Source organism: Silurus meridionalis, chromosome 25, assembly GCF_014805685.1.
Source record: "Silurus meridionalis isolate SWU-2019-XX chromosome 25, ASM1480568v1, whole genome shotgun sequence".
In the NCBI taxonomy this organism is placed as follows: domain Eukaryota; kingdom Metazoa; phylum Chordata; class Actinopteri; order Siluriformes; family Siluridae; genus Silurus; species Silurus meridionalis.
Window position 1 is genome coordinate 10,271,535 of NC_060908.1, and position 17,693 is coordinate 10,289,227.

A 17,693-nucleotide genomic window follows, 5' to 3' on the forward strand; every position below is an offset into this window, starting at 1 on the left:
TTGGTTTACTTCCACATTGCTTTTGACAAGTCTAACTTAGGGTTTAAACTAGTGCTGCAACAACTAATTGATAAACTCGATAATTATCAATAATAAAATTCATTGTAAACACCTCGCTCGCAAAACAATGTGCACACCAACCTGTAAATTTCAATGCATTTTTTTATCAAGCCTGTTAGTTTATATATTACAAAATATTGCATTTGGTTTGCTATTAATGAGATTATGTGGGTTTTTTTTGCAATTTTGTGAACTTCTTTACTTCTGTCTTGACACAATAGACCCTCATTTGTGACATGAAATGCTACCCTTATTAAATTTAATTTGGAAACTAATAAGTTTTCATCACATCCAAACTGCTTCAAATCAGCATGGTTCCATACAGCATCAAAAATAAACAAGTAGGTATTACACTGAAATTGTGGTCTACGTTGTTAATGGAATACAATCATGCAGGTGTCAAATTTGCACTTCACCTGTTGAGTGTGCAAATCTAATTCAGACCAGTATATTTGAATGCAATGCAGCATTACATACATTTACTCATCTAGACTGTAATAAATCTGTACCTATTCATACAACTAAAGTGATATTAGAGCTAAACCATGGCAAAGTACTGACTGTTAATCTTAACCCCCCTAGTCGAAGTGTGCAAAGTTTGAAGGTATGCATGGCATAAGAGGCATTTATCAGGTTAAGGTGGTTGCATTATCCATTTGTAAGAATTAAAGACTGCCTCAATCCAGATTCCACCCCACGCTACATCAAATTCAGCTAATCCTCAAAACGGCTTAAATTTTATAAAATGTAGTTATGTAGTTTGATGAAGAATTTCAGTTGTATCATTCTTAATCATAGTCTTAATTTAATCAGTCTGGGAGAGGCACCAAGCCATCAAGGACTACTGTAAGACTTTTGCTTGATCCTGACCAAAAGGTCGGCCCTCCCCGAGAACACAGCATGGATGCCCGAGAGTGCAGGGTGTGTGCCCTGTAGGTGCCCGAGGCAACAAGGACATCAAAAGAACTCTTTACGACACAACACGTTTCCTCCAGGACTCACGGCAGGGGACCAAGACCCTGCAACACCCCTCTCGAGAACCAGAACTTTATCTGGAATACAGTAGGCTCCCTGGAGAGCTACCCTTGGTCTTAAAACACCACATCTCCATACAAATGGTAGATCTACAGACAAATGTCTGACCCCTCTACCCCTCCTTTTCTTGTTACATTCTCAAAGACAGGACATTCTACAACACATCAGATGATTATGTGTAAGAAAGGTCATATCACATGTAAATAATGACGGAAAATGTTCGATTCATTTCATCACAAAGGTTTTATCGCGACTGGTGCACAGGTCCCATTCCCACAGCAATAAAACAAATAATAAAAAAAAGGTTTAATTGAGTCAAGGGGCGTGTGCCCCACTACAAATGTATACAGGCGAGGTGCCTCCCACAAGTCTGTAAGAACCAATCAATGCAAACTTCCATTGCTAAATAATGTTTACATAATGCTTACTCTATCTGGGTATTTAAGGAGAACTGACCAACAATTCAGGGAATCTGTAAACAGATATCCCGCACGATTACTGTGTGTCGTCTTTACCAGGTATGAAAGGTTTTATATTTCCTGTTTAAATGTAAATACTATTGGTTTGTATTTATGTTATATTTTAATTGAACTATGAATTGGCTTTGAATTGTGATTTTCTTACCTGGTTAATTCTGTGTTGCTCTGTAAATGTTGACACTGCAAGTAATAACGTTGCATCCATAGTTACCGTAAGGCTGAAATCAGGCTAGGTTCGGCCTAAATCCCAGTTAGATAGTGAATAATACATCAGCTGAGGATTTGAGAGATACGACTAGCACTTGGCGTTAGTTTAAGTGTACTTAGAAGCGTGGAGGCTAACAATATGTATTTCCGTTTAGAGTAACATTTCTAATCACTCTAAATAGGGTCAGCCTCAACCTCTGATTATTTCAATATTATTCTATTCATTACCTGTGGTTAGAAATAATTATTGTAATAATTAAGTGTCACCTCTAAGGGGACTAAATAAAGTATGTTTAAAGTTGAGCATGCAGAGAGCGGCCGCTGAAGCGTATAGTCCGACCTCTGGCAGCGACCAATACTGATTCGCTTATGACCGTTGACCAGTATATTAATTATAGTCGAACATGATCCTAGTATGGGCCCATACTAGGATCATGTTCGACTTTGAGAACCGAATGAACGAGTGTAATGCCAGAGCTTAATCAGAAAAACTAAAACATCCATCAAAATTATACTATTAGTAAAATAACAACCTATGCAAATATTTATTATGTTTTATCTAATTGGAGTCAGATAAGAGGTCAATAACCAAAATGAAGAAATACATTAATCCAAATCTTATTATCTAATGTGAAAGGAAAGACTACGCCTCTGGAAACCGCCGTTGGACCAGTGGGTGGTTCCCCACCTTACACTACCTTTAACCAGAAGGTGTCTGAGACCATGATTATCATTTAAACAACACCCTATCCTGACCTGCTGGGGGGGGCCGGCACCAGCAAAGGTGTGAATACCGGTGATATTACCACCTGCTGATATCACCCAGCCTTTTGTTATTTCATGCATGTCACACATTCGATTTACATTTAAATGATAACTCCGGTCTAAACTTCAAAGGGAAGAACAATATAAAATATCTGGGCAGAGTTTGCTCTGGGTTCTTTCTGACTCCGATGAACCCAAAGTGCCTCATTCATACAGCAGAGACATTGGCATCATACCTAAATAATTTGGAGGAGGAATAAAGTACATCCGTTTCCTGAAATTAATATAAAACAAATCTAGAAGACACAGTTAATTAAAATAAAAATAAAAAACTCTGAAGCTGAGATACTGATCAGTTTTCTCATCTTTTCCACCTTCTAATCCCAATCCTATTCAGTGTATAGCAAATAAAAATGGTACTGCTGTTCAAATACCTGAGAAATTATTGTCAGTAAATTCTAAATGCTGGTTGTCTGTTTGGTTTTGTTGACCTTTTTTCATATAGTGCTCACCCCTGAACCTGTCTTTACATATCATGTCATCGTCACGCATCCACACTCACCCCCATGGCAACAGAAGATCTTCTCATCCACAATGGCAGCAATGGGTAAGCAGTTAAAGCAGTCTGTAAATGTCTTCCACAGCTTAATGTTGTAGCGCCTTCGGCCTGAAAACACGATAGTGGAACTTGTATCAGGGAGCAGTCATTACATACATTTCTGGACATAGGTCGATTTTTCATATCACAATATTTTTCACTGTCCAGATATTAATATTATATTGCAATATGAAAAAAAAATTGGAATCACACGTTAGTTAAATTACAGGCAAAATATGTATTTTAAACATATACAACTAGAAAAATGCTGCATTGCTGATGTCTTTGTAAACTCTTTTCCAACATTCGGTGTAAAGCTGTGGCAGACATTTTTTACTAAAATACAGGTACATCTCAATAAATTGGAATATAAATAAAAATATAGAAATTCAATACAAAATGTGAAACTTGTATATTATATAGATTCATCAGACACAGACTTTTTTTTTTAATGATTTTGGCTCACAATTAACAAAAACCCACCAATTCACTATCTCCAAAAAATGTAATACTTCATAAGACCAATCAAAAAAACTATTTATTTGTAAATTGTTGGCCTTCTGGAAAGTATGTTCATTTAATGTACAGTAAGGAAAATAAGTATTTTAACACCCTGCTATTTTGCACGTTCTTCCACTTAGAAATCATGAAAATTCTGAAATTGTCATCGTAGGTGCATGTCCACTGTGAGAGACAATCTTTAAAAAAATAAATAAATAAATAAAAAATAAAAAATAAAAAATAAAAAAAAATCCAGAAATCACAATGTGTGATTTTTTAACTATTTATTTGTATGATACAGCTGCAAATATGTATTTGAACACCTGAGAAAGTCAATGTTAATATTTGTTACAGTAGCCTTTGTTTGCAATTACACAAACATTTCCTGTAGTTTTTCACCAGGTTTGCACACACTGCAGGAGGCATTTTGGCCCACTCCTCCACACAGATCTTCTCTAGATCAGTCAGGTTTCTGGCCTGTCGCTGAGAAACACGGAGTTTAAGCTCCCTCCAAAGATTCTCTATTGGGTTTAGGTCTGGAGACTGGCTAGGCCATGCCAGAACCTTGATATGCTTCTTACAGAGCCACTCCTTGGTTATCCTGGCTGTGTGCTTCGGGTCATTGTCATGTTGGAAGACCCAGCCTCGACCCATCTTCAATGCTCTAACTGAGGGAAGGAGGTTGTTCCCCAAAATCTCGCAATACATGGCCCTGGTCGCCCTGTCCCATGTGCAGAAAAACATCCCCAAAGCATGATGCTACCAACACCATGCTTCACAGTAAGGATGGTGTTCTTGGGATGGTACTCATCATTCTTCTTCCTCCAAACACGTTTAATGGAATTATGACCCAAAAGTTCTATTTTGGTCTCATCTGACCACATGACTTTCTCCCATGACTCCTCTGGATCATCCAAATGGTCATTGGCAAACTTAAGACGTGCCTGGACATGTGCTGGTTTAAGCAGGGGAACCGTCCGTGCCATGCATGATTTCAAACCATGACGTCTTAGTGTATTACCAACAGTAACCTTGGAAACGGTGGTCCCAGCTCTTTTCAGGTAATTGACCAGCTCCTCCCGTGTAGTTCTGGGCTGATTTCTTACCTTCCTTAGGATCATTGAGACCCCACGAGGTGAGATCTTGCATGGAGCCCCAGTCCGAGGGAGATTGACAGTCATGTTCAGCTTCTTCCATTTTCTAATGATTGCTCCAACAGTGGACCTTTTTTCACCAAGCTGCTTGGTAGCCCTTTCCAGCCTTGTGGGGGTGTACAATTTAGTCTCTATTGTCTTTGGACAGCTCTTTGGTCTTGGCCATGTTAGTTGTTGGATTCTTACTGATTGTATGGGCTGGACAGATGTCTTTATGCAGCTAACGACCTCAAACAGGTGCATCTAATTTAGGATAATAAATGTAGTGGAGGTGGACATTTTAAAGGCAGACTAACAGGTCTTTGAGGGTCAGAATTCTAGCTGATAGACAGATGTTCAAATACTTATTTGCAGCTGTATCATACAAATAAATAGTTTAAAAATCATATATTGTGATTTCTGGATTTTTTTTTTAGATTATGTCTCTCACAGTGGACATGCACCTACGATGACAATTTCAGACCCCTCCATGATTACTAAGTGGGAGAACTTGCAAAATAGCAGGGTGTTCAAATACTTATTTTCCTCACTGTATATGTACTCAATACTTGGTAGGGGCTCCTTTTGCTTTAATTACTGCCTCAATTCAGCGTGGCACTGGAAGTTTCTTTGACAGTGGCCTTCAGTTCATTTGCATTTTTTGGTCACGTTTCTCATTTTCCTCTTGACAATAAGATTCTCTATGGGGTTCAGGTCTGGTGAGTTTACTGGCCAGTCAAGCACACCGACACCATGGTCATTTGGTCAACATCTGGTGCTTTTGGCAGTGTGGGCAGGTGCCAAATCCTGCTGAAAAATTTAATCAGCATTTCCATAAAGCTGGTCAGCAGAGGAAAGCATGAAGTGCTCCAAAATCAGTACCTTCAAGATGACCCAGGCACCATTTAAGTTGAAGTAGACACTTTTGTTTCAAGAATCACAATGTAATACAGACTATATCATCATACATATTACTTTTAAATGTAATATATTTATTTAAATATTATTTACTATTTACCAGCTGTTAAAAAAATTTTGTTTGCAAACATGACAATAACAAATATGTCGTATGTCAATATATGGGGTATATAGGTGTCAGAGTAATGGCTAGTAATTTCCTTATCTGGTGATTCTGATTCTTCTCAAGGTTTTACCTTGGAATGTTTTCCTCTATTAAAATAATTATAATTCAGTTCATAAGAGAATGATTCTTCCTAAACAGGAAAAATAACTGCATTTCTGACATCATTAAGAACATCAACCATTATGCTCTCACATATTAAGCTTATTAAGAAGATATTTTAAAATAAACAGCATCCCACGCTTTGTATGGAATGTTAAATTACTTGAAATAGCACAAAATGTGTATTTAATGTGTATTCATTTTTTTCCTTTATTATAAAATCTAGGTTATAAAATCAAATAACTGGTAACCCAACTGTAAATGACACAGGTCATTCCACCAATCAGCACACTGATACACAACTGACTATTTAAGCAAACATACTCACACTCATCGTAGAAACCATAGATGCGATTGATTGAGGCGCATTCATGGTTACCCCTGAGGAGGAAGAAGTTTTCTGGGTATTTGATTTTGTATGCCAGCAAAAGGCAGATGGTCTCGAGTGACTGTTTGCCACGATCCACATAGTCCCCAAGAAACAGGTAGTTACTTTCAGGAGGATAGCCACCATATTCAAAGAGCCTCAGCAAATCATAGTACTGCCCATGTATGTCACCTACAAAGAGAAGAGAAGGAGACTCAAAAAACTGCGTAAAATAACCAGAATTTTTGGCTTAAGCTGTCATACAGATGATCTGTGCCCTAGTTTTCACTATCGTGTAAATTTTACTTACCACAGATCTTTAAAGGTGCCTCCAACTCCAGCAGGATAGGCTGGCTTAGAAAGATCTCCCGAGATTTCAGACAGAGACCACGAATCTCATTCTCCTGCAGCTGAACATTTTTACCAGGCTTTGACCCTCTCACTGCAGAAGAAAAGCATATTCTTGATCATCAGGTTACCATTTTTATCTTCACAGAAATCTATGAAGAGTTACTTATATGTATGTATGGGTGAACTTTATTCCCTGTTCGAGGGTTTGAAAGCAGCGAGCGGAGACCATTCCCATCAGAACTACGAACACACACAACAGTAACCACTTAACCATAACCATGTTATGTAATTTCTCTGCTATGGTGAGCATCCAGCTCATTCAGTGTGTGAAGTGTGACATGTTTAGTCAGTCTTTCTCCGTTGTTGGCGATAATTTTATCTGTGAGAAGTGCAAGTTAGTTTGCTCTTTGATGGAGAAAATCTTAGCATTAGAAGAGCGCATCCAGAGTCTAGAGAGAAGTAGTGAGTGCGAGAGCAGTCCAGGTTTTGCAGGGGAAGGTCTGGATGCCCTAGGTGGAGTTAGCATTCCCCCGACTCCGGCATTAGAGCGCTTGAAGCGGGGCGAGTGGGTGATGACTCGGCGGCATACTCGCAAAGCCAAAGCTAATGCTAAGGCTTGCCCGCGGGAGCACAATTTTTCTCCGCTTCACGCGTCCAACAGGTTTGCTCTCCTCGGTGAAGCACTCGCTAAGAAACCTGAAAGAGCTCTGGTTAGAGGAGACTCTATTCTGAGACACGTGAAATTAGCTAGACCTTTAGGGGCACCAGCAGCACAGGTCATGTGTACACCAGGGCGCCGGACATAGCAGGTCAGCTTAGGTTTTTAGGAAAGCTCAAGTTCTCTAAAACCCAATTTCTGTTTCACAGAGGTACTTTGTGATTTTAATCCCGTCCGAATCTGCCATGTCTGTCTTTTTCTCACACGACCTCTGTAAAAATTCCAGAGCAAATTACCTACTGTTTTTCAGCAAACTTGGCGCTTCTCTGAGAAATCTAATCCCGTCCGAATGCGAATGTCTGTGATTGGCGAAAATGTTTTTTTCCAAAACGTGTTCACTTGGGTGTTTTGCTCAACGTGAACTACCGTACTAACCCTAGCGCGCCGGTATTCAAATTTCTGCTTTCTGCGCACCAATAATGGATGTAGAGGTCCTCCGCAACGCCCACATGTAAAACACAGACACTTCTACCGCCACAATAAACACTGAGATGTTAGTCCCGTCCGAATCCATACATGAAATAACAGACGTCGGCTGAAAAAAATTCCAACTCAAACGTCGTTTGGAAAACTAGTCCCGTCCAAATAGGGCTTTAGTAACCTCTGACTGTCGAAGGTGTATATCATTAGCTCCGGTGTGAACAACGATCTTAAGCCCTATTCGGACGGGTTTTGACTAGTTTTACAGGGGGTCCTTAGAGAAATTTCTGTTTTACAGACGTACTATTTTATAGTTTTATTTAATTAGTTACAGTTCCATCTACACAAGATGAAGATCATTAGATATGACAGAGACACTCATATCTATTGGTGTACAATGCGCTCACCTTTCGCCGTTTTTAAACCCGGACCCATGCTGGCCGAGCGAGATCCTGAGGGAGAACAAAGGTGACACAGGACCCGTTCACCGCTTGGAAAATCGGACCATGCCGCCATCTTCCTCATGCCTGTTTACAAACAAAGGCTGAAACAGGAAGCTCCGGTTCAGAGGGAGGTCACTAACCCCGCTCTGCAGGACGCTTTGGATGACGCAGACTGGGCCATGTTCAGGCGCAGCTCTGATGACGTCAACATGTTTACGGAAGCGGTTGTGGGATTCATTGGGAAAATAGCGGATGATACGGTGCAAAAAAACATCATCAGAACGTTTCCCAACTAGAAGCTGTGGGTGGATAAAGCCATCCGCGATGCTCTGAGATCCCGCTCCGCTGCCTACAACACGGGGCTCGCCACTGGGGACATGGACGATTACAAGGCTGCTTTTTTCAGTGTTTTCAGAGCGGTGAAGGATGCAAAGCGGCACTACGGGAGGTAACTAGAGTCACAGTTTCAACATGGGGGCTCTAAGAGCCTGTGGCAGGGACTAAGAATAATCACGGACTATAGGACACCATCTTCTAGAATGATGAATGCGGACGCTTCTCTGGCAGACGAGCTAAACACCTTTTACGCTCGTTTCGAGGCTGCAGCTAACCACGCTAGCGGTGCTAGTGGCACAAACAGTTACACAATTACCGCCCTGTAGCCTTGACCTTAGTAGTGATAAAGTCTCTGACAAGTCTTTCAAAGCACTTCATCACGGCATCACTACCAGACACACTGGACCCACTACAGTTCGCATACCGTCAGAACCGTTCTACTGAGGACGCCATTGCTCATCTCCTCTACACATCGATGAGCCACCTGGACCAAAGAAATGGGAATTATACAAAGATGCTGTTTGTGGACTACAGTTCAGCATTTAACACCATAATTCCCCTCCACACTCACCTCTAAGTTGGAGGTCCTGGGACTCAGCCTGCCGCTGTGCCAATGGATCTCTAACTTCCTGGCAGACAGACCACAAGCCATACGGGTGGGCAAACACACTTCATTCACCCTCACCCTCAGCACTGAAGCTCCCCAGGGTTGTGTTCTGAGCTCCCTGCTGTACTCAATGTACACATATGACTGTATGGCCACTTCCAACCATCAAGTTTGCTGACGACACCGTTGTGGTGGGCCTGATCTCCAACGACGACGAGACGGCCTACCTACAGGAGGTTAAAAACCTGGAGAGATGGTGCCAGGAGAACAACCTTATCCTGAACGTCAGCAAGACTAAGGAGTTGATTGTGGAGCATGAAGCAGGAGTGGTCTACCAACCGCTAAACATCAGTGGGACCCCAGTGGAGAGGGTGGACAGTTTCCGGTACTTAGGTGTTCACATAACACAAGACCTGTCTTGGATCTGTCACACTAGCACCCTGGTGAAGAAGGAACGGCAGCGTCTGTACCATCCGAGAGGCTTAAGGGACTTTAAACTACCCTCTCAAGTGCTAAAGACTTTCTACACCTGCACCATTAAGAGCATTCTGACAGGTAGCATCACTTCCTGGTTCGGGAACAGCACCATGCAGGACAGACAAGCCCTCCAGAGGGTGGTGCGTTCAGCTGAACGTACCATCCACACTGAGCTCCCTAACCTGCAGGACATCTACAGCACGCGGTGCAGGACCAGAGCCAGGAAGATTATGAAGGACCTCAGCCATCCAAACAATGGACTCTTTTCTCTGTTGCGTTCAGGGAAACGCTTCTGCTCCCTGAAAGCGAACAAAGAGAGAATGAAGAGGAGCTTCTTTCCACAGGCCAACACAATTTACATGTTTGCAACAGAAACCTATACATGTTCATATTAAAATTTTAGAGTGAATTTCCATTGAACTGAAATGTAACATTTTAAACTAACAGAAACAAGAAAAACAGACTTAATAAGTAACACCTCTACCAGCATTCTTTACTCAAAAATGCTTCAGCTTATATTTCATTCATATATTTCATAAATAAATGTAAGATTTAAAAAAAAAAGGCATGATAATAGACCACAGAAAAGATTGTCTTATGAAATATAGAATCCATATGAATCATGTCACAATGTTTGAAACACTAATTCAACGATAAATTATGCCAATTTTCTTTTTTCCTTCATCTCATAAAATCTAAAAACTAATAAAATAATTAATAAGACATGATCCAGAAAATTGCATAAATGAAATATTTATTAAACAACACAAGACTGTCCATTCAGTGTACTTGTTACCAGGTTTTGGCATTGGTTAAAGGGTCACTAACTAATACAGCTCAAAAAATGTACTCCAATTCTCTCTTCAAATGTTATTATTCTCATTGTCACTTCAAAATTAGCCTCATATTATCCAATGCACAGAGCAAACATACGGTGGTGTGAAAAAGTGTTGATTTCTTATTTTTTTGCATGCTTGTCACACTGTAATGTTTCAGATCATCAAACTAATTTAAATATTAGTAAAAGATAATGCAAGTTAACACAAAATGCAGTTTTTTAAATAAATGTTTTTATTATTGAGCGAGAACAAAATCCAAAACTACATGGCCCTATGTGGAAAAAGTGTTTGCCCCTAAATCTAATAACTGGTTGTCCACCCTTTGCAGCATCAACTGTAATCAAGCGTTTGCGATAACTTGCAATGAGTCTGTTACTGCGCTGTTGAGGAATTTTGGTCCACTCATCTATGCAGAATTGTTGTAATTCGGCCACATTGGATGGTTTTCGAGCATGAACCGCCTTTTTAAGGTCATGCCACAGCATCTCAATAGGATTCAGGTCAGGACTTTGACTAGGCCACTCCAAAGTCTTCATTTTGGTTTTCTATAGACATTCAGAGGTGGACTTGCTAGCGTGTTTTGGATCATTGTCCTCCTGCAGAATCCATGTTCTTTTTGCTCAACAGCAGTTTTTGTTTTGTGGCAGTAATCAGTCCTGGGTGTGGCTAGAGAAATTGAACTCAGTTGTGATAAACTTCAATTTTAACAGGGGGGCAATCACTTTTTCACACAGGGCCATGTAGTTTTGGATTTGTTTTCCCTCAATAATAAAAACCTTTATTTAAAAACTGCATGTTGTTTTTACTTGTGTTATCTGTTACTAATATATAAATTAATTTGATGATCTGAAACATTAAAGTGTGACAAACATGCAAAAAAAAAAAAAAAAAAAAAAAAAAAAAACAATCAGGAAGGGGGTTAAACACCAATTTATTGATGAATCTTGACCATGTTGCTGATGCACCACTGTTCCCTACTTGAACAACCATTGGTAGATACTGACCACTGCAGACCGGGAACCTCCCCACAGAATGTTTTTTTTTTTTGCTCTGACCCAGGCATCTAGCCATCACAATTTGGCCCTTGTCAAACTCACTCAAATCCTTGTGCTTGTCCATTTTTCCTGCTTTTAACACATCAACTTTGAGAACAGAATGTTCATTTGCTGCCGAATATTTCCCACCCACTAACAGGTGCCATGATGAAAAGATAATCAGTGTTATTCACTTTACCATTCATAATGGTATGCCTGGGCGTGTATGTAAATCACATTAGATTTAACGCTTTACAGTGATCCCTTGTTTACCGCAGTGGTTACGTTCCAAAACCGCACGTAATAAATGGACGCCACTCCAAAAATGCTTTTTTATGTATACAGTACTTCATTTTATAATTAATAATAATATTTTAATAATATATTTCATTATTTCAACATAAAACTCCAAAAAACAATTCGCTATAAGCTTTTTGGTCTATTGTGCTATCTGCTAGAAACCAGGAAAATCAGCCAAACAAATAATTTATGTGGAAAATGCAATTCCGGGGATAAACCGGGGCAACGATATTCGAACCGTGGAAATGCGGGGATTAATCTATACGTTACGTTAAAATTACAGCCACGATGGTCAATATTTGTTGACTATCGTTGTATGAGAAATACAGTGGAACCTCGGAGCTCGCGAGGGTTAGGGACCAAGACCGGCCGCGAGTTCCGAATTTTCGCGACCTTTTGATACGCCCCTTCCAACCCAGTAAAAACCCAAAGAACACTATATGAAATCGATTTAAATGAGTAAATAACACTATTTCACTCCATAACACTTAATTATTAGACTATTTTAACAATACTTTATGTAAATTAACAGCAATTACAATGCTTAATTAAAAAAAATATAGTACAGGTACAGTAAAGTATGCTGTAGAGAAGTACAGAAAATACAGTACAATACAGTACAGAAAATACAGTAATGGGTACTCACTTTATATAGTATGCTGATACTATATAAAGTGAGTACCCATTACTGTATTTTCTGTACTGTATTACTGTACTCTGCTTTTAAATCAAATCCTTATTTATTTTAAATAAAATGGGGTTTTGTGTGTGTGTGTTTTTTTGTTAGGAGAAGTCTTCAAGGGCTTCCCCAAAAGTGCCTGAGAAAAAGAAAAAGCCAGAAGAAGTGATCCAGGTTTAAATACACACACACACACAAATATTATATATATATATATATATAACAATCGCTGTAATCTGTAATCACTTTAAAGTGTGTCCGGTGTCAATATGGCAGGAGACGAGCATATTTGCTATGTTCCATTTCACTATAACAAAACACAGGCAGAGAGGAAAGATGATAGTGCTGAAGTACAACAAATGTAAGTGTAGCCCAAAACACCTGAGCAGACTGAAGGCAAAGGAAAATCAGCTGATTAATTTGGAGAATGGTTTATAATTGCATAATTATGACTGCATTTTATCTCATGGTCCCTCACATTTATCATGTGGTCTTCTAGTAGGTCCCAAAATGTAGAACTGACACTGCTGTCCCTCATTATAAAGATACTTAATAGACTAAGATCACAAACAAGATTGACTTTTTGTCTTCACATTGCATCAAATTTAAATCTGAACTGGCACAAAAAATATCTAAGAAATAAATTGTATCCTCTGTATCTACAGAAAGAACCAGTGAAGAATTTCAGGAGAAGACAATCAAAAATCGAAGGGCCAATCTGGAATAAATCAGGTCCATCAGAAACAACTGCTCCTCGAAGACTATGCAGGGCACCGAAAATACAAATGCTGCAACAAATACTTCACCCTGATTACTGGTTTACCTGTGATACCATCAACCTGGCCAGCTACCTCATGGCAAAGGACAATGTGCACATTGATGGGTTTCAATCTGTTCTGCCTTAGTGCGATTCCAAATGGTGGAATTGTGGGAACTCCACAAAATAAGTTTGTGCAAATATTGAACATTTGGCAATGCCACTGGATCACAGTCAGCAATTTGTTTTGTAATGAAAATCAGCTCTCTGTGTATGACAGCAAATGCACCCCTCTGGACCCAGGAACACTACAAGCACTGTCCTGGCTGGTGAGGCCGAAGTCAGGCAAGTTTGATGTTTTGCAACCAGCTGTGCAGCAGCAATCATATAACAGCAATTGTGGGTTGTTCGCAATATCATTTGCATATGCTGTTTGCAAGGGTCACCCACCAGAGGTATGCATATTTAAAGAAAGCAGGCTATGGGCACAACTGTATGCTTCATTTACGAAAAACAGTATCGCATTTGGCATGAAGAGTCGAGAGAGTGAAGCCGAGGCAAACAAGACCAAAACTGCAATACCTGTTTACTTTGTAGAACAGCTCATTACAATGAGCTCATGGTCCAGTGCTCTAAATGCCAAGAGTGGTATCATCCTACATGTGTAGATATACCCAGAAGTGTCATTGGTAATGAACAGTTCTGGCAATGTTTTAACTGCCACTGATTATGTACATAATGAACATTTGATTGTAAATTAAACTTGTCTCTGCACAATTGCAACCTTTCATTATTCGCTCAAGTTTTATCTGTGGTTTAAAATAAATAAAACACCTAGTAATGGAGTAAAATCCATATTCCAATTTTTATATGTTCGGACAAAATAAGAATGTATTTTTTCTGAAACAGTGTAACTGTTCTAAAAAGAATATAATTATGCACATTAGAATACACATGTTTTGAGTAATATTGCCTTTCATTTCTTGAAAATGTACAGTCAAATTAATTGACAATAAATAAAAATAATGAAATTCCAGGTCACTGTAAACAGGAATCAAATAGTTAGTTGAAAACACTATCTAGGAAGTTTTATGAGTGTTTGAATGTGGAATGTTGAATGGTTAAAAATGCACTGGGGTTTTTAATGATTTTGCCTTTAGTTTTTTTTTTTTAAACTCCACAGTAAAATGAGTTGAAATTCAAAGGAATAATAGACAGGGACACTGTAAATAAGAATCATTTGAAAGATTGAGCAAACCTATAAAGAATTATGTTTTATTAGTGTTTGAATATGGACAGTGATTGAAAATGCAGTGATGCTTTGAGTGATTTTGCCTTAACTTTTCTTAAAAACTCCACAGTAAAATTAGTTGAAAATTAACAGAGTCATAGACATTAACACTGTAAATAATAATAATTTTAAAGATTGAGCAAAACTAAAAAGAAAATGTTTAATGAATGTTTGAATGTGGAACATGGTTGAAAATGCACTGAGTCTTTTTTTATAACGGAAACGCCGCTCTGAAGCGTCTTTACATGTATTTTGACCGCTCCCACCATCCGTACCGTAAGTGCACGCGTAGACGCGCAACACTAAACAAAGTGCGGCTGGCTTAACCGCAGTTTCCAAATGCAAGTACAACGCTGTTCATTAGCTACCCAAACCTGGCAAGCTACAATTAATTCGACAGATATTTTATTTCTTTTAATTACATTAAAACGAATATATCAAACTCTAAAGCGTGACTAGCTGGCAATAAAGTGTTTCAGTATAGCAACCAAGCTAGCTAGTCAATCAAGCAGAGTCCCTGAAATTTCCAACAATTCAACCAACACAAAGCATACATTAGCAAACTAATCGTCTAATACCGTATTTATTAATTAGTATTCGTGACTAATTTCTCAATCTTACCTTCAAGCAGGCGCTGTATGATGCTGTCTATGTTAAGCTTATCGATGTCGGCCATGCTTTGCTAACTAGCCAAATAAACCGATTCCCTGTATATATTTACACCTCACCTAAGCACTAAATAACACCTAGAAATACACTTAACAAGTTACAAGAACATTTGGCTAGTTAATCTGTTGAAGTTATCCTTTTCTTCTTTTCCTCTTGATTTTTTAGGAGTGCTGAACCTTTTTATGCCTATTACACCGACAAGGAAGGATAAGGACGAGTTAGTAATGAATGAATCGGCTCTCAAAGAACGACTCATTTAAGTGAGAGTGAATCAAATACAACACGAGCTGAGGGCCAAATGAATCTATTTATACGTAGATCGATCTCAAAACAACCGAACCAACAAAGCAAATCTGAAGCGAGGGTGTTTTTTTTTTATTTTTGTTTATTTTTTATTTTTTTAATTGTTATATTTTTTTGTATACAAACCACGTAGATATATGCTGTAGGTTCATGAGAATCTGGTAACACTGGGCTAACTGGGCTGAACTCCCTCTCTTTCAAAATATACAAAATCATCACAGGTTCACTTTGACACTTTTTTGGGTTCTCTAAAAACCAAATCCAACAGCAAACCACGCTGCTGTAAGAAAAATACACATAGCAGGGGTGCACATATTACGGCTGTAAATGAAAACAATACAAACCGGGAAGTGTCAAGAAAAAGTATTTGCTACAACGGCAGCACCACCTGCCACAAATAAAAACACGAAACGAGTAGAAATTAGTAGCAAAGGAAACAGAGATTTCTGGAAGTGAGATCTGGAATTCATGAAAATTCATAAATTGGATCATAAATTGGCATAGATGGGATCATATCTGCTTTTCTCAGTGGCACAGTCACAAAACATTTAGGGTATTTTCAGGTTATACCCATATATATATATATATATATATATATATATATATATATATATATATATATATATATATATATATATGTAGGATAGTGTAATTTGCTCTTCCTGCCTTTGGAGGGAGCTGTGTGTTCTTTGTTATTAGTGGATTAAACCTTTATTCGCAAGGGTGGAGCTGTTTCCCCCAGTTCTATTTCCTTTGTGAAAAGGTAAGAAGGATTTTCACTGTTCTCAATAATATATGTTAAATTTATCCAATTAGGTTAGCCATCCATGTTATTCAAATAAATATATTGTTTTACAAAGGGTTTAATAAAATGTTTGTGAAATTATATTGGATGGATTGTTTTTATATATTTTATTTCTTGCATGTTTTCTGTGTTCCATGTGGTGCAGCATATTTTATGTAATGTCGTGATGTGTTATTCTTTTTATTTTGGCTACAGCCAACATTTGTCTGTTACATGCAGTAGTTTAATTTTGGTTTTCAGTGAATTTGTGAACCATGACTTACTATTTAGCTGTAGCCACATCCATATTTAGTGTGTTATAAATGTGTGTGTGTATGTATGTATATGTATCTATGTTGGACATTGTAATGAGCCAGTTCTATTTCCTTTGTGAAAAGGCGGTGTCAGTGTTGGTTCTGCTGTGAAAGTGACTGAGTTGGATAAAGAAGCCTAATTAAAGAAAGCTGCTCTGTTTGACTCAACAATCGTGGTGTCCTCCTCGTTCATCCTTCATTCAAACACAACGCAGAGACAATTGGGGGAGCACACCGGCGAAGAGGGTTACATCTTTGGTGCCGTGACCCGGATTGTTGGTTTTCTATGTCAATGGAAGTAAGCTTTCGGATAATTAGTAAAAAAAACAAAAAAAAACAAATGTCCTGTATTTAAATAGTATTTAGTATATAGTTAAATCTCTTGAAATGAGTAATTGTATTTCATTGTTTATTTTATTTATTTATTTTTTCTTTTCTCATATTGTGTGATTTAAAGGTTGATAAAGTTCTTTTTGAGTAGAAAACACATGATAAACACAAACGCATCCACTTACTAAATTGCAATTCATTTAATTATAATTTTGCAAACAATATATATTTAGGATTGTACACTACGTCCACACTGATCTGCACGGGTATTAAATAGTCAAAGAAGTAAAAGAGAAATGCAAGGGCTCCCTGAAACCACCCCTCATCGACCACCTCACTGTCTCCAAGTACCATTAAGACAGCCCTTTCAGGCCACCCCATGGTTACCAGCAAAGCAAGACAAAATCCAAGAAAATCAAATAGGTATGCCTGTCAGTTTGACTATAGGGATTGGGTCCCAGCCAGATGTTAACATTGAACAGTCCGTCAGGCCTAAGTCATCGCAGTTAGCAGTACAACGAAAGAATGTGCCTCACTGGCAACAGTCTGGCAACTGTCCCAAAGCCTATGAACATCAGGCCTCAGCTCACCCACAAGCCCCAGATAATGCCCCTAGTAACCTTCCAACCACCATGCATATGTCTGCAGTTAGTCTGCACCAGCCTAATTTGACGAATGGCCAATTCCAAGCTAACATGAATGACCGGGTCACC

The 17,693-nt window shown here is 38.7% G+C and overlaps 1 protein-coding gene and 1 long non-coding RNA gene across 2 annotated transcripts in view; one reads left to right on the plus strand and one right to left on the minus strand.

Moving 5' to 3' along the window:
* The window catches only part of ppp1cc (protein phosphatase 1, catalytic subunit, gamma isozyme), a 44,857-nt gene extending 29,354 nt beyond the window's left edge, over positions 1-15,503 (minus strand). The window contains exons 1-4 of the mRNA XM_046838763.1: positions 15,202-15,503; positions 6,639-6,770; positions 6,290-6,520; positions 3,109-3,213 (exon numbers count right to left, since the gene is read on the minus strand). Of these exons, the coding sequence (XP_046694719.1) occupies positions 3,109-3,213; positions 6,290-6,520; positions 6,639-6,770; positions 15,202-15,256 (523 nt within the window). The 5' untranslated portion in view covers positions 15,257-15,503. The remainder of the gene's footprint in view (positions 1-3,108; positions 3,214-6,289; positions 6,521-6,638; positions 6,771-15,201) is intronic.
* Positions 15,504-16,213: 710 nt separating this feature from the next.
* LOC124378930 lies at positions 16,214-16,818 on the plus strand. Its single transcript, XR_006924334.1, has 2 exons — positions 16,214-16,315; positions 16,735-16,818. It is a non-coding gene; the product is annotated as an uncharacterized LOC124378930 (long non-coding RNA).
* Positions 16,819-17,693: the final 875 nt, after the last annotated feature.